A 17,349-nucleotide genomic window follows, 5' to 3' on the forward strand; every position below is an offset into this window, starting at 1 on the left:
TGCTTTCCTGTAACAGAGATTCTTCTAGTGGTCATCTGTTCGTTCACACTGGTGGGCTTTGCACGTGCATAAAAGCTCCTTTTGAAAACCTTCCAAAGCTCTTCCAAAGTAGGCTACTTACCCTTGTTCTGTACAGGTTTCAATCTAGGGTAAGAGGTCTTGTGGAAATGACCTTGTCACTGGGGATGAAAAAAGTGCTCTGAGACTGAAAGGAAGACTTTGAGGTGAGGGTCTATTCCACTTGTACAGCTTGCTAGACTAGACTGCGAGGATGAGAGGCTAATAGATTGAGCAGTGTTTCACAGCTTGTGAACCTTCTCCATGGTTTCATTGGTCTTGGCTGCAAACAGCGCTTCCCCATCAAAGGGAAGGTGCTCTATTCGTGATTTGGCCTCCAGAGTGAGGCTGGAAGAGCGTAACCATGCATGATGTCGCAGTACTATGAATGCTTCTGTAACCCTGGAAGCGCAGTCAGTTTGGTGTCTGGAGAAGTGTAGGTGTTGCTTAGCAAGCTGAAAAGCTTCCTCCTTAATAACATTAGCGAGTTCCCTTTGATCTGGAGGGAGCTGATCAAGACAGGGACCCAACTTCTCCCAAGGAAAGTGACTATAGTGTCTCATATATGTCTGATAATTGGCAATTTTCAGTTGGTGTAGAGGTGGAGTATAAACAGCACCCATTAGAGTCAAGTTTTCTCCCTTCTTGGCCGATGGGGGCAGAGAGTGTCCTATGTTTGGACTTTGATTATGCTACCTCCACCACTATAGAATTAGGGGTCGGATGCTTTTGCAGAAAGCAAAATTGTCTAGCTATTTTGCTTCCTATAGAAAGCAAAATAAATATTTCACTATAGAAGAATTCCAGAGTATGTTTCGAGGTAGGCTGAATGGTGGATGGCTTTTCCCAGCATGAGTGAGTTAAGAAGCTTGAACATTAGTAGAGAGACAGGGAAGTAACACTGGAGTCAATGAGTCCAAAAGATTGGGTCTTCAGCAGTCTGCAACGGTCTCTGGACCTGCAATCCCAAGGAGGTGGCCATATGGTGGACGTACTCCAAATGATTCCAGAAGTCCTCTATAGGCGATTCTGGTTTAGGATCAGGCATGCCATTAACAGGAGATGAACGCACATCAGGTATCGAGTAATCGGATTCAGTATCCAAAGGGTCTCCCTGTTCTGGTTTGTCAAGCACAAGGATCGGTCCCAAAGGTGCTTGTTGAATTGGAGTAGGCTGTGGTACAGGAGGAGGTACTGAAGTGGAGAGTTGCCCTTGAACGGAGGAGATGGTAGGTCCTGACAGAATAGCATCGGTTCTAGGTTGAAGTTGAGGCGGGCTAGGAGGACTCAGCACTGTTTCCACACGTTTGCCTGCAGTCTGCCTCAGAGGCACATCCCTTGGAGATCTGGACCTTGTGCAGCATGCATGTTCGCCATGGGCATAAGGTGGAGACCGCAGTGGTGTTCACGGGGCCAAGACCTTGAGAGGCTATGGTACAGAGAAGGAGACAGAGAGCATCTTTGGAATCACCTGAGTGACTCCCTGTAGTGGTAACGAGTCTTGCGATCTGTCCCATCTTGTGTCCTGATATGACAAGGGGAACTCGAGAAGCCAGCATGCCTGTCATCCCAATAGGAGTTGTGATACCAGGAGTCATACAATCCATGTTGGTAGTAGTCGTCATGCCTAGAAGAGTGCTGATGGTACTGATGTCTATCATAGTAGGGCCAGCAGCCCTTGGATTCATAATCACGGTCATCACCAGCAAAGTTCTGCCCCAAATCAGATTCCTTTGAGGTTTAGGAAATTTTGGAGTTTGATGTTGTTTGACTCAGGCTGTGGGACAATGCTCTTGATCCAGAGCCTATACAGGAGCGATGCTCGGACCCAGCAAAGGCCTCCTGGAATGGTCTGGCGGAGGATCCGAAATTGACCCCCTTGGAGATGACAGCTCTTGTACCTGACCAGTGGCGCTCTGATCCTGGAGATCGATCACCTCCTGCTCCGTGAGAAGCGAGTCAGATCCTTAAGAGGAGGATGGACTTCCTCAGGCAATGGTGATAGCTTCTTTTTTGGTATCCTGGGTAGCGATGTCAATGATGGAGAGTCCGAAGGCTGTAGAGGTTTCGGGACAGAAGGTGTGGTTGGTTGAAGAGGAGCCACTTTCTTCTTTACATCCTCCTGATCTGAACTCAATTTGTGCTTGGGCAAAACAGCTTTCCAAAGCTGTTGTGGTACCAAAGGGGCCTTGCTTGGTGAACAGGATCCCAATACCAAAGGCAGTGCTGTCAGTACTAAAGGCTGGCTTGTGGTGTGATAGCCATTTGCTGTGTCGGAGCGAATACCGGAGACTGAGGATGGCTCTGTGGTACCCTACTGAGTCCTAGGACCATCAGGGGTGGGTCCGTCTTTGAACTACTTGGTACCAAGGATGACTTTTTTGGGAGTAGCAATCAAAGCACACTCCCTAAATATAGAGCAGAGTAACTGAAAACTATTTTTTCACTTTGTTTTTTTGCTTTCTTTCCCCCCCACTTGCTATTTTTTCACTTGCCTGCCCTCAGTTCAAGCAGTGAGGGCAGATGTCGGCTTTATGGGCCTCCCCTAGGCAGATGAGGCAGTGGGAATGGCCGTCTGAAGTAGAGATATTCACGCAGCAAACAGAGCACCTTTTCAAAACAATTTGACTAGCCATAATAGCCAGGGGGAAATGGGAATATGCATCCCAGGGAAGGGATAAAAATCCATGAATTTCCGCTCACAAGGGGAAAGGGCAGGGAGGAACAAGGTGAAACAACAAAAGCAAACAGAAAAGAAAAAAGAACAAGGCAGGAATAAAAGTAGAGAAGAACTAAATAATAGCAGGTTTGTTTTTTGTTTTATGGAGTTATTGTCTCAGCACCAGACAATGAAGAACTGAGGGGAGAGAAACGCTGTGCTGCTGAACGGAGCAGGGCTTCCCACCAAAACACTAGCAGAGACTAAGAGCTTTGGAAGGTTCCCCAAATGAGCTTCTAAGCATGCATGAAGCCCACCAGTGTGGACAGAGATCATGACGAACAACATGTTCTTCTCCTTCCAAACTGAAGGCGTTCTGCATATGCAGGTTTGTTTTACCGTATTTACCCAAACAGCTCAGAATTAAATACAACACCCTTAAAAAAAATACAGTTTAAATCAGGCCTGCACAAAATGTGGCCTGCGGGGCCATTACACTTGCCCGCTCCCAACCTCCCTCCTGACTCGAACCTCCGTGTATTTTTTGTAAAAATTTATTTAAATTTCTGCCACCGCGTGGCCAAGGGATGGCTGCCAGGGTGTGTGTGAGCCAGTAGTAGTCCTTCTCACCACCACCCCAGTGGCAGCTCCCACTCCCAGAGCGACGTAGGGCCTGCCATTTGGCCCCATATCTCTTCCCAAGCGCGAGGCACATGCAATGATCCTGCATGCGACGATCTTTCCACTGCTCAGGCACGCCTCGCCGTTGGGAAGAGATGCGGGGCCAAACGGCAGGCCCTGCATTGCTCTGGGAGTGGGGGCCACCGGCGGTGTGAAGAGAAAAAACTACTCCTGGCTCACCCCTCGGCAGCCATCCCTCACCCACACAGCAGCAGAAATGTAAAAGAAAAAGGACGGAGGTTTGGAAGGACGGAGGTTTGGAAGGACAGGGTGGCTCTTCTCATAAAGCCTACAGCCTCTCTCACTCGTGCGCGAAGCCTCCTGCTCCATCCTTTCCCTCTTTCTCCCCCCTCTCTCTCAAGCCAAGCCTCCTGACCCATCTTTTCCCTCTTTCTTTCCCCCCTCTCTCTTCTGATCAAAGTGGAATCCTCTTATCCAAAATTATGAGAAAAACACCTCTAGTTTTTTTCCTTACAAGTGCTCCATGTTAAATGTGATGATTTGGCAGAGGTGGAAAGGAAGAACAATGCATTTTATTATTATGTACTTTGTACAGATTGTATTGTATTTATTTTATTAGAATGAATTTTAATTTGATTTATTTTATATTAATTTAAATTAATCTTGGCCTGCCAGAACTTCAAAAGATAATTTTTATTAAATTCATTTTAATCTCACTTTAATTTGATTTAATTCATTGATTGCTATTAAGTGTTACTTTAATAATCAGCACCCTAAAAATTTACCTAGGCCCCCATGATCCAAGTCACAGTCAGTTTCAGTCCACTAGGTCACTAGAGTTGTGCATGCCTGGTTTGTTTAAATACAGGTTATCTATATTTATCTGAAAGGAAGAGGACTCTGAATTTAAGATGAGGCTTCAATGTCTAATATTAAATGAATAGGGGGCGCGGGGGACGCTAGTCTTGGATTCAGGTAAATACACTATATTTTATATGTATATCCTACTTATCCTCCAAGGAGCTCAGAGTGATGTACATGTTATTTTTATCCTTGCAAGGTCAAGATTAATTTAAATTAATTTAGAACAAATTGAATTAAAATTCATTCTAATAATAAAATAAATACAATACAATCTGTACAAAATACATAATAAAATGCATTGTTCTTCCTTTCCACCTCTTCCAAATCATCACATTTAACATGGAGCACTTGTAAGGAAAAAAGGTAGAGGTGTTTTTCTCATAGTTTTGGATAAGAAGATTCCACTTTGATCAAAAGGGAGAGTGGGGAAAGAAAGAGGGAAGAGACGGGGCAGGAGGCTGGGAAGTAAATTAGGCTGAGAGATAAGTGACTTGCTAAACTGAACAGGAATTTGAACTCGTGTCTTCATGTGCCTAGTCTAATTGCTACACCACACTTGCTCCCTGGTTTATTGATAAATCAAATTGGCCTAAACCAATTCAGTTCATCAGTCGGCTAAATAAGGCCCAGCCTATGCAGCAGAATGGGATAACTGAATGCCAGGCTGGTAGAACAGACTGCATCATTTCAGGCTGCAGGTGCAAGATCATATGTTGAATGTTTCTGTACATAAGAACTCCGGTGTACTGTAGCAGCTGAGAGATTGAACTGCAGATCAGGACCTCCCCAGGTCCAATCTCAGCTCTGCCATGAACTTAGGTGGCCTTGGATGAGCCACTCCCTCTCAGCCTCAGTTTCCCAGCTGTAGCCTAAGCACAATAATACTTGGCTTACAGGATTGTTTTTAGAATTATGTCAAGATAATACACATGAAGCACTTTGCATGCTCAAAAAATACTATCCAAATGCTAAGTAGTAGTATTATTCATAAACCTCCATAGCAGGCAAAGAACTAAGATAGAAACTTTTTCTTGGGCGACCTCGTTTTCTAGTAGCAGAAAGTTTTCTTTTTCACGTGGGGGAGCATTTATCAGCTGCAGTCTGAACTGCAGTTCTACCACCTCAGCATTCTGCCTCATTGTTCCCACCTCGTTCTGCTGCACGTGAAGACCAGGCACTGGATTTCTCGAGTCAGGTGTGAAGCAGTCACGAACAAACGCTGCCCACCCACCAACTCCACAAGCCACAAAAACACATGGAAATATGGGGCGGTGGGGTGGGGAAAGACAACCCAAAGTTCACATACGTTGTCAGTCAGGGTGACATCAGCTCCGCGGGTGAGCAGCATGCGAATCACCTCAATGTGCTTATGTTCGGCAGCCCATATGATGGGGGTCCAGCCTCCGCTATCCTAAATGAGGAAAGAGAAAGCAAGGAAGAGTGCTTGCACAGTGTCAATGTGGCTCAAAAGTGGGGAGGAAGGAAAAGGGGGAAAGTGACAGCAAACACAGTCCAGGTGGAGAGTACGGCCGAATTGTAGCTCAGCAAGAAGCTGCCACTCCTCAGCCTGCACTGCAGCAATCCAGACCACTGACAATCGGACACCATTAAGCTCTTCCCTACCACCTGCACCTTACGTCACTCACACCACACAGTCCCCTACTGGCAGACACCACAAAAGGGGCTAGGGGGAAAAGCCTGGTCCTCCCTTTGCCTATGTGAAGGAATGACTCCTTCCCTTTCTGTTTTGAAAATTATTTTCTTTGTATTGGTTTGTTCGATATTCCCTCTGGTTCTGAAGGGGTTAAAAGGTTACAGCCTCTGACTGAAAACGAAGTCTGAGGTAAAGATGCGTGCTGCTGCTGCTAGGTTTGGGAGGGAACGTATCTAAGTGTTCTGATTGGCTATCTCCGGGCACAGACAGAAGGTTCTGATTGCCCGAGGGAAGACTCACCCTGATTGGTGTGTGTATACCTTTCAGTGGGGGAGAGAAGTGAATAAAAAGAGTGGGTTGGAGAGGAGAATGAGGAGGAGCAGACTGCTATGTGAGCTGAGAGGCTGGAAGGTTTGAAGGCTGAGTAGGAGCAGGCTGAAGCTGCTGGGGAAATTAGCAGTGAGGGAGTTGGGCCTACTGGAACCTGCTAGGTCTTAGTTTAGAAGGCTAGCAGACTTGTTTGTTCTATGTTTTTAAACAGTTCTTGCACTGTTTTTTGGATTTTTGAAGATTTTATTCTAGAAATCTTCTCCCCACCACCGGACCTCACTATTTTACCATGGTCTCTGTCTATTGTAGCTGTCTGTTGTTTCACACCTACTCGCCCTATTGATTTACCACACTACTGAGTTTTTGTTATTTTTGAGAGACAGAGGTTTCAGCAACTGGGAGTGGAACCAGTCAAAAAAAGCTAAAAATCCCAAACTGGTGGCAGTGGGTATTTAGACTGAGGGCCAGCTAAGGCCAAGCCCTCTCAGCCCATCTCTCCCATTGCAATGCACTATTTCTGCAATGCTTCATCCATGCCAACAGAGCTGGCCCCTGCAGAAATTATGTTGTCCTTTCTTTGCACACCTGAGCATATTTTCTAGGGGTATCACAGGACTTTTTTCTAGGGGTATCACAAGCACACTGACTCTTTGGTACGGGGTGGGGGAGAGAAAGCAGATCAACCCAAGTCTATCCCCTCTTGGAGCAAGCCCCTCCCTCACCTGGGCATTGACATCCACTTGTCCGGTGGAAAGTAGCAAGCTGACCATTTCAACATTTCCGTTCTTGGCAGCGTGATGGAGACAGGTGGATCCGTCATCCTCCTTTGACAGCAGCAGTGGGAAGGTAAATACCAGTTATTTAATCACTGAGCCACATATTTCATTATACTACCCTACAATGTTCAAGTCTCTTTTCAACTGTTCCTCTCTTACTTCCTCCGGTATTATATCTGACCTGACAGAACATATCCGAACAGAGATATCCTTCAACCTCAAAAAGGGTTACCTTGTCAAGAAACCTAAGCCAGGCCTTGACAAATCCCAAGTATCAGAGAAACAAGAAATTAACCATGGTGAGAGCCTAGAAATTAACCATGGTGCCTGGATTAATAATAATAAACTTTATTTGTTAGCTAGCCCATAACAAATTCTTCTTTGGGCTGCATACAACACATTTTTTTAAAAAGAGATAAAAACACACATTAAATCACAGCAGACCAAAAAAGGGGGGGGGGGAAGGGGTAAGAAAATACAATAGAAAAATAACTCAAAAAACATTTTTTTTAAAAAAATGAGTTACAATCAGATCAAAAAAATTAAAATTTAAAAGGCCTGAGTGAACAAAAAAGTTCACTCCTGGCATCTAAAAGAACCTGGCATCCAAAAGAACAAAGTGATGAAGCCAGGCAAACCTCACTGGAGAGGCTATTCCATAAATGGGGTGCAACCACTGAAAAAGCCCTCTCCCTAGTAGCCACTCGCCTCACCTTGTTTGGCAGGGGCAGCCGTAGGAGGGCCTCTGAAGATCTTAAGGACAGGGATGGGACATATAGGGCAAGGCACTCTTTCAGGTAACCCAGTCCCAAGCCATTTAGGGCTTTAAAGGTTAAAACCAGCACTTTGAAGTGGGCCCGGAAATGGACTGAGACTAGTATATTCAGAGGGAAGAGTTGTTTAATAAAATCTTTATTTGTCCCAGAAGCCCAGTTTCTGTTCTATGTTACTTGTAAATGGGATAAGAGAAGACCATTTATTCTCCCCGCCACCACAATGTCTGTCGCTAAGTCTGATAGTTTTGTCAAGTGTCAACTGATTGGCTCCTCGATCCAAAACATATTTGCCAAGGCGCAGCCTAAGCTGCATGCAAACCTCAGTTGCTTCTCAGAGAGATAAGCTTCTTATCAAACTCCTTTACTCTCACACTGTTGTTCAAAAAACAGCCTTCACATATGTACATGTATGTCGACTATTCTCATGGTTCATTTATTCTTGAACAGACTTCCATCCACCCCAGCCACAAACACCACATGCCTCATAGGGAAATGACACTGCCAGCTATCTCCTACATACATACGTTTGCTACTGGTTTTATTGGCAAGGCTCTTGTTCCTTCAACCGGTTGCACAGAAATTCAACTGGTGACACATTCCGTATCTCCCTACCAAGAAAAACTATACCTGTGGAATTTCTCCTGTCACATACCTGTTAACAGCAGGATGATGGTGACTATCCTACTCCTATATAGATATTCCTTCACAACACATGAAATGCACCTAAACAGCCCTTTGAAGACACCTTCCCCACTTGTAGCCACACAGATATCCCTCTGCCAGAGGATCTCTCCTGTAGGCTCCTGACCTTGGTGTAGACACAGCCACCCCTTTTGACCAAATAGCGTGCTAACTCCACATGGTTGTTTGCGACGGCCTCCATTAGAGGCGTCCGACGTAACTTGTCCACTGTGTTTATATTGGCACCAGCCTGCAGTGGGGGAGAAATGAGAGTTAAACAGTACCAATATATTATGCCTGCAAGACTATATGGCCACACTCTATTTTGCATCACTCATCCTAGCAACAACTGTGTGTGTGTGTGTGTGTGTGTGTGTGTGTGTGTGTGTGTGAGAGAGAGAGAGAGAGAGAGAGAGAGAGAGAGAGAGAGAGAGAGAGAGAGAGAGAGAGAGACAGACAGACAGACAGACAGACAGACAGACAGACAGACAGACAGACACAGAGAGAGAGACAAGACAGGCAGACATGAGGAAGAGTCTCTTCAGTTGCAACTTGGGTCGCCAATGTCACATAAGTTTTTCTACTTTGTCAATTCAAAGTAATTCATGCAATTTGAAATTTTAGGGCAAGGAAAGTAACAAAGCAGGAAAACAGAGAAAGAATAAGGAAGTTTTCCATTATTTATTTATATATTATAAACAGCCATGAATGTGAGAAACATTCTTTAAGGGGAAAAAAGGGGGGGGGGAGAGGAGGGAAAACTGGGTGCGGATGGGGATAAGAAGACCCAGTTACATTTCTCACCTGCAGTAAAACATGGCAGATTTCCATGAAGCCCTTCTGTGCTGCAGCATGCAGCGGGAAGCGTTTGCTTTGCTGGTCACTTTGGAAATTGGGATCCAAACTGTCCACTGGAAAGGAAGTGCAGACATTTTGGAGCTGAGAGACAAAACAGTTTAGAAAACAGGATGTGGTGGGTGCTAATTCTTAAGCACACACAGAAATGTACATAGCCTCGAATAACTAATCACTTACCTCTCTGGTTCTACCCTGAACTGGATTTCAATCCCCCTACAACTGCAGTTGCTCATTTCCACCACTGGTCTATCCCTGTGTATGTCTACAGCATGGTGAATTAGAGAAAGCATGCCCAGGACAACTTACACAACATTAGCACCACTTTCTGGAGCTCCCCTTGCTTGACGGAGAGATACAGCTGGCGAGGGTGGAATCGCAGCTTCTTGCGCCTGCCAGACAGAGAGAGATCATAAGAGAGGTGGTTTTCTCTCGGATCGAGCAAATGGGAATTTGGAAAGGGCACATTCTAGGGAAGACAGAGACAGGACAACAAAAACATTTCAAAAGCTGAAGAAGCAATGGCAGTGCCCTACTCGGCACTCTTCCAGACATGCAACGCCCTCAATCCAAGGGGTCCCAACTTTGGTCTCCAGATGTTGTTGGCCTACAACTCCCATCATTCCCAGTCACTATGGCTGAAGTTGGGAGCTGTAGTCTAACATCTGGAGACCCAAGTTTGAGAATCCCACCTTAACGCACTTTGCTGCAAAACCCTATGGTGATGCCTACAAATATACAGGCAGGATGTGCTCCCGTTATTCCTTCCTACCCTCTCCAGAATAATTCACCTGAAGGGAGCTATCTCTTAAGTGGCAAATAACTTTCCATTCAAAAGAAACAATACATTACCACTTTTGCAGAGGGAGAGCAACTGTCCCTACCAAACCCGAGCACAGCATTTTTCCAGTGGCTGTTGTTAGTGTCTACTTTGACCGGGTTCAGATGTACAGGATAACCACAGTTATAGCTGGCTGAGATTGTTACTGCAGTATACCCCAAACACACTAACTTTTACTTAGGGGCTGAAGGCTGACTCTGTTTTGCCTCGCCAAACTGCAACTGGAACCTTTGGTTTTCTCTAAGCTTCGCCGCCAACTGAGGTTTTGCTGCCAAAACGTTATGCCCGACTGCTTTGTGTTTCTTTTTAGATGGTGAGCTTATTGGGGATGACAGGCAACCATCTTATTTATTTATTTTTCTGTCTAAACTGCTTTATGAACTGTTGTTGTTGTTGTTGTTGAAAAGTGATATCTAAATATTCATAGTATTAGTATTAGGAAAGGTCACTTTTAATATTCTCAGAAAAGTTGGGAAGATCATTGTAGTGACCTGGCTCCCCTCCCTCTAAAGAGTTAACAGGAAGTGAACCCTTGTCTTGACTGACAGCCTGGTGAACTCCAGAGCTCAACCAATCAGTCCAACAGGTGAGTGGGACCTAGAGAGCTGTTGCTGGGAATTCTGGGAACAAGAAAGGAAGTTTTGTGCTGGAGGAGCAAGGAGGACATGTGGCAATGGAGTTTTGCTGCAGCAGGATGGCTGCAGGTCCTTGTAAGACAGGATTGCAGGAGGCTTGATTCTCATCAGGAGCTTAGTGAGTTCAAGGAAAAAGGAAGCCAAGGCTAGTGGCTTCAAAAGTTTAGGGAAAGAGAAAGTGTTTTAGTAAGAATTTGCACTCGAATTTCTGTTTCTTTGGTGTGTGCTTTGCATTCTCCCTCAGAAGAGGATTGTATCCGATGACAGGATGGGTTGTCACGACCTACTGCTTCACAGACAGGGCCAATCAAAAACTTTGTGGCTAGCCGGGAGGGAGGGACCAACCCCTCAGACTTCAGTTCTTTGCCCTGTCTTGCTCCAAGCAGGTGCTGTGTTGTGCTCTGCTGTTTTCTTCCTTGAGCTTGCTGTCTACTACTTGCCTGATCCTCTATCGCTAGATAGGAGAGGTTTTTGGGAAGGCAGGTTATTTGTTTTCCTCAGCCGCTGCTCTTGTGTGTCGCGCCATGGCAACAGAGCTCGATCGTGGTGAGAAGGAGGTTTCCCCCTCCCTCTCAGAGGATTCCTTAGCACACTCGGTGTGCAGGGCCGAGTGGGTGGTGGCTACCTCTCCCACCCCCGGAGCTCGAGTCCACAAAGCCCCAAAGGATAAGAAAAGGGACAAGAAGAAGGGCTCTTCCTCGGCGGGTCCTCCCCTTTCGCCAGGAGAGGGATCGTCCGGGGCTTCGCTCCCGGAGGGGAGTGAATCCACCGCCGGGGCGCCAGGCGCTCAGCCGCCGCCTCATCTTGAACCCGAGGGTTCCCTGGAGTGGGCTACTCCTCTGCCGCAGCCCTCCGTTTCGCCCTCGGGCAGCTTAGAGGGTAGGCCGCTGCTGCAGGAGACGGCACCCGGGTCCTCTGACTGGGATGGAGCTGCTCCACCCGCCAAGTGTCCCTGCCCTTCCTCCAGCTGACAGCATGCTGCGGGCGCCAGGTTGGGAGAGGAGGAGATTCCGCCAGCGTTCGCAGCGCTTCTGAGGAAGGTGGTGGCTGAGGAGCTTGGCAGATTTGCCTGGCCAGTTGCAGCAACTCCTTCTTCCCTTCCCGCCGTTTTTCTCGCCCAAACCCCTTCCCCTCAGCCTGTCGCCATTTTAGATGCTGCAGCTGCGGGTAGCGGCGTGGCCCCCATTTTGGGTGTCGGGGAGGGAGTCTTGCGTCCTTTAAGGGTCGAGGATTTGCGGGCTGTGGGCCCCCCCACCACATGATGACCCCCCCCAGTTGTCTCCTCGCCCATCTCCCGTTCGGGCACGTGGAAGTGTACCCCCCACAGGCAGTCAGCATTCTGATGACTCTGACTCTGATAAGGAGGAGGGAGAATTATCAGGGGATGAGGGGGATCCTGGGACATCACCTTCTCCCCCCTACCGATTGTTCACACCTGCGGACTACCCAGTCCTTTTACACAAGGTCCGTAAGAGCCTCTGCTTGGAAGGGGTGGTTCCGCCGACCTCTGGGAACCAGGTGGGGGACCCCGAGGTCCTTCCCACCTTCAAGCATCCTGAGGTGACTGTACCTTGTCCCCAGTTGTTTCTGGGCATTATTCAGTCAGAATGGGACCATCCTACTGAGTGTAAGGGGCCCCCTCTCACCATCCAGCGCTTTTATGCCTCTAGTGCAGAGGTTATGGACAAGTTGAAGCTGCCACCTGTGAATGCTGAGGTGGCCGCCTTGGTCACGGGGGCTGTCCTCCCCAGGGATGGGGATGAGGTTCTCAAGAATCTTGACCATAAAAAATGTGACGCTGCTCTGCGCAGATCGCATGAGGCGTCTGCCTTTTCTCTGAGGGCTTCTATGGCTAATTCTATGTTTGCAAGGGCGGCTATCCTATGGGTGAAGGAGTTGGTTCCGTTAGTTCCCCCTGAATTGCTTGCCCTAAGGCAGGGGCTCAATAAGTTGGGTAAGGCATCAGCTTTTATGGCAGATTCCTCCTTAGATGCAGCCCAGCTTTCTGCCAGGGCGCTGGCATCGGATCTCACTGTCAGGCGTTTACTGTGGTTGAAGAACTGGAAGGTGGACCAAAAGTCCAGGAGCAACTTAGCTAATTCAGCCTTCCGGGGCAGGAAGCTCTTTGGGGAGGTTTTGGAACCGGTTCTGATTGAGACCAGTGAAAAGAAAAAGGCAATGTCCTCAACCGTTTCCCATGAGGAACGTAAAAGTCTTCCTTCTACGTCATCTACCAAGGGATATAAACCTTCATTTCATTACAGGCAAAACAGGCAGGAGCGAGGGTCGTGGTCGAGGGCCCGATCCTCCTTTCGTGACAGCTCTTTCCGTAGCCCCCAGCATGCCGGTCAACAGGTTAAGACCAGTTTCAAGAAGAGTTCCAACCAATGACTACCCCCCGCTGTCACTTCCTCTCCAGGTAGGGGGCAGGCTGCAGTCATTTGCGGCGGCCTGGTCATAAACGTGCACGGACGCTTGGATACTCAGGACAGTGTCCCAGGGCTATGCTCTGGAGTTCGACCATCTTCCTTCAGACCGCTATCTCCCCACTCCCCAGTCCCACAGGGGTCAAAAGTCACTTGTGATGTTGGAAGCTATCCAGCATCTGGTCAGCATTCAGGCAATCAAGCCTGTGCCCCTGGGGGAGTGGGGACAGGGGATTTATTCGATTCTTTTTCTGGTCCCCAAAAAGAATGATCAGTGGAGAGCCATTTTGGATTTGAAGTACGTCAATCGTTTCCTCAGACAGAGGGGGTTTCACATGGAAACCCTTCACACAATTTTGATGGCTCTCCAGGAGGGCGATTACCTCTCGTCTGTGGACCTCAAGGAGCTGTACCTTCATGTTCCTATCCTGGCCCAGGACAGACGTTTCCTGCGGTTCGCGTACCAGGGGTCCCACTTTCAGTATCTGGCGCTGCCCTTTGGTCTTTCGACTGCGCCAAGGGTGTTTACCAAACTCATGGTGGCACTCGTGGCACACTTGAGGACCAAGGGGGTTCACCTTTATCCGTATTTGGAAGACTTTTTGCTGAGGTCGTCGTCCTTCCAGAAGGCCCAGGAGGATATACAGGCAACGCTGTCGGTTCTGAAGTCCCACGGTTTCATGGTGAACTTCAAGAAGAGCTCCCTCGTTCCCCAGATGAAACTGGTTCATCTCAGGGCTGTTATCGACACAGTTGAGGGGACTGTATGTCTCCTGCCCGAACGCAGGGTCAAGCTTGCGTCCAAGTGCCATTCCTTAGTCCTACGCCCCAGGTCCGATCTCCTCTCCCTGAGTCAGTTGCAAGGGCTTATGGTTTCCACCATAGGGATCGTTTCTTGGAGTCGTTTCCACTCCCGCCCCCTCCAGTGGCTGTTGTTGCAGTTTCAGAAGCAGATTGCCAGTCGGTCCAGGCTCCGGGTCTCCCTGCCTCCGTGGGTCCAACATTCCCTGCGATGGTGGTTTTCTCCAGCAGCAAAAAAGGGGGTGAGGTTTCTTCCGATGCCTCGGGTCCAGGTGACAACGGATGCCAGCCTTCAGGGCTGGGGGGGTCATTGCCTTCATCTTCTAGCTCAGGGGCGCTGGTCGGAGGAGAAGGCTTCCAACTCCATAAACTGGCTAGAGTTGCGAGCAATCAGGCTGGTTCTGCAAGAGTTCCTTCCTGTGGTTCACGCTCAGCACGTCCTGGTTCGCACGGACAGCGCAACCGCCAAGGCCCATGTCAACTGTCAGGGCGGGACAAGGTCCCGGTCCCTGATGCGAGAGGCCTCCCTCCTGTTGGAGTGGGCAGAGGAACACCTTCTCATCAGCGGGGTGTCCAACACCCTTGCAGATTGGCTCAGCTGGTCTCACATGGACCCCGCGGAGTGGTCTCTGGACCCCCAAGTCTTCCATCGGGTGGTTTGGCATTTTGGCCGTCCATCCCTGGACCTGTTCACCTCCCTGGCAAACGCCAAACTAGACCAGTACCTCACATGGTATCAGGTTCCTGGGGCCACGGAGAAAGACGCTCTAACATTCCCATGGCCGAGGGAGTTGTTGTATGCCTTCCCCCCCTTCGCCATTCTACCTCAGACCATTCGGAGGATACGCGAGCTTCGGGCGGAGGTCCTTCTGGTGGCTCTGCATTGGCCGTGGAGACCATGGTTCTCGGACTTGGTAGCGCGGTCGTCAGCTCCGCCAATGCCCCTGGGGTCCCATCCTCAGCTTCTCAGTCAGGGTCCTTTTTCATCTGGAACCAGCGTGGCTCAGCCTCTACGCGTGGAGGTTTAGCGGGAGTTTCTGGCTACTCTAGTTCTGTTCAACAGATCATTTTGGCTTTCCGCCGTCCTTCTACTGTTTGTGTATATCAGTCCACTTGGAAAGCATTCGCGACCTGGTGTGCTTCCTCTGGGATTCCTCCTCTTTCGGCTTCTGTTGCACAGGTGTTGGGGTTTTTGCAGAAGGGTCTTCTGGGCTTCGGCCCAATACTCTCCGTCGTCAGGTTTTTGCCTTGTCAACTGTTTTGCAAGTGCAGGGAGTTCCCGCCCTATCGGCACATCCTCATGTTCAGAGGTTTTTAAAAGGGGCAGCAGTTTTGAAGCCGCCTACGGTCCACAGGTTTCCTACCTGAGACTTGAATTTGGTTTTCAGAGCTCTCACCAAGGCGCCTTTCGAACCTTTGCATTCGGTTCCTCTACGGTTGTTGACCTTTAAGGTATTGTTTTTGGTGGCAATTACTTCTGCGCGGCGGGTAGCAGACTTGGGTGCGCTATCCGTGCGTAAGGAGTTGTGTCTAGTTTATCCTGACTACGTTTTGTTATGTACTGATCCATCTTATTTACCTAAGGTCAATTCAGTTTTCCATCGTGCGCAGGAGCTGATGTTGCCTTCTTTCTGTCCACATCCTTATTGCTTGAAGGAGAAAGAATGGCATACGCTGGACGTGCGCAGGGCTGTTAAGATCTACCTGCGGCGCACGAAGCTGATTCGGTCCACAGAGTCCTTCTTTGTCTCATTCAGGGACTGTGCTCTGGGCAGGCGAGTCTCCACTCCTACATTGTCGCGTTGGATATGCCAGTGTATCCTACTGGCATATTCTGCTACAGGGGCTCCTGCTCCTGCCGGGATCACTGCCCACTCCACTCGAAGTGCAGCTGCATCTGCCGCTTTTTCCACCTTGGCGCCTCTGGTGGATATTTGCCGGGCGGCAACCTGGGCTTCTCTCTCGACTTTCGTGAAACATTATAAAATTAACGATTGGACCTCAGCCGACGCCTCTTTTGGCAAGCGCATTTTGCAGCAGGTGGTTCTGCAATAGGACCAGACCTTGTAGCTCCCACCCTGGTTTTTTCACAGGGCTTGGGCAGATCCCATCCTGTCATCGGATAAAATCCTCTTCTGAGGGAGAATGAATCGTTGGCACTTACCTGAATGGTCATTCTCCTCAGAAGTATGGATTGTATCCGACCCTCCCGCTTGTGTGTCTGGTCTTTATCTTTTCTGGCTATCTTCTGCCTGTCCTTCACATATTTATGTGGGGAGGTTTTCATCCTGGGCGGTCTGACCTCCCTGGGGGTGGTTTTTGAGTTAGGGCACTGCTCATTCCTGACGAGTCTTTCATGTTCCTATTCAGTCTGTTCTAATTGCCATTTTCTTTGGCTCTGTTTACTGTGTTTTTTCTATCTTTTGGAGCACGAGTTCGCTGGCTAAGTACTGAAACCTGAGGGGTTGGTCCCTCCCTCCTGGCTAGCCACAACGTTTTTGATTGGCCCTGTCTGTGGAGCAGTAGGTCGTGACAACCCATCCTGTCATCAGATACAATCCATACTTCTGAGGAGAATGACTATTCAGGTAAGTGCCAACGATTCATTTCCTAAATATCTGTTATTTGCAACTACCATATTTTACGGACTATAAGACGCACTTTTTTCCTCGAAAAATATCCGCCAAAATTCAGGTGCATCTTATACTCGTAACTGCGTCTTATACTCGTAAGCCTGCCCAACAGGTTCGGGGGGCTATCCCCCGGCAAAGCCTGTACCGCTGCTAAAGGAGGGGATTGGGGGCGACCCTCTATTAACCCCGTGCCGCCTGGGGACTGCCGCTCCAGCTGACCCTCCGCCACTTGGGCTGTGGACTCCTCCTCCTCCCCTGACGAGCCGGTGGCCTCCGAGGATCGTGCTGCCGCAAAAGCTTCCAGCACCTGGGCCGTCCTGCGCTGCCGCTGGGCCCTCGACTGGTCCGCGTCGGCCTCGAAGGCCAAGTCAAAATGGCGGCCGTCGCTGTGCACGCCTGCACGCGCTGCGGCAGCCCTTCTTCGAGGTGCCCGCTCCTGCAGTGGGGAGCATCGCCGTGGATGGCCCTTCGCCCGGGGGGGGGGGACGCGGTGGTCCTGGGCGCAGCTGAGGTATGCTTGGCGGCAGCCGCGCTCGCAGCGGAGCGGTCCGCTTTCGCCGTTTGCGCCCTCGCTTTCTCCGTTCTGGGCCTAAGGCCCTGCAAACAAGGCACTCTGCTCTGCTCCATGGCAGAAGGAAGAAAAGGACAGAGTGGGGTGCGGTGGGAGGGCTTGGAGGGGAGATCGAGGCGAGAGGAGAAGGAAAGCTCGAAAACGAAAG

The 17,349-nt window shown here is 49.0% G+C and overlaps 1 protein-coding gene across 7 annotated transcripts in view; it reads right to left on the bottom strand.

Moving 5' to 3' along the window:
* The window catches only part of EHMT2 (euchromatic histone lysine methyltransferase 2), a 79,705-nt gene that overhangs the window by 11,918 nt on the left and 50,438 nt on the right, over nucleotides 1-17,349 (bottom strand). For all 7 annotated transcript variants that reach the window (XM_053295539.1, XM_053295535.1, XM_053295538.1 and 4 more), the window contains 5 exons: nucleotides 9,604-9,686; nucleotides 9,244-9,350; nucleotides 8,567-8,689; nucleotides 6,929-7,030; nucleotides 5,529-5,633 (listed from right to left, as the gene is read on the bottom strand). In XM_053295539.1, the coding sequence (XP_053151514.1) occupies nucleotides 5,529-5,633; nucleotides 6,929-7,030; nucleotides 8,567-8,689; nucleotides 9,244-9,350; nucleotides 9,604-9,686 (520 nt within the window). The remainder of the gene's footprint in view (nucleotides 1-5,528; nucleotides 5,634-6,928; nucleotides 7,031-8,566; nucleotides 8,690-9,243; nucleotides 9,351-9,603; nucleotides 9,687-17,349) is intronic.

The sequence above is a fragment of the Hemicordylus capensis genome, chromosome 2, assembly GCF_027244095.1.
Source record: "Hemicordylus capensis ecotype Gifberg chromosome 2, rHemCap1.1.pri, whole genome shotgun sequence".
NCBI classification, from domain to species: Eukaryota; Metazoa; Chordata; class Lepidosauria; order Squamata; family Cordylidae; genus Hemicordylus; species Hemicordylus capensis.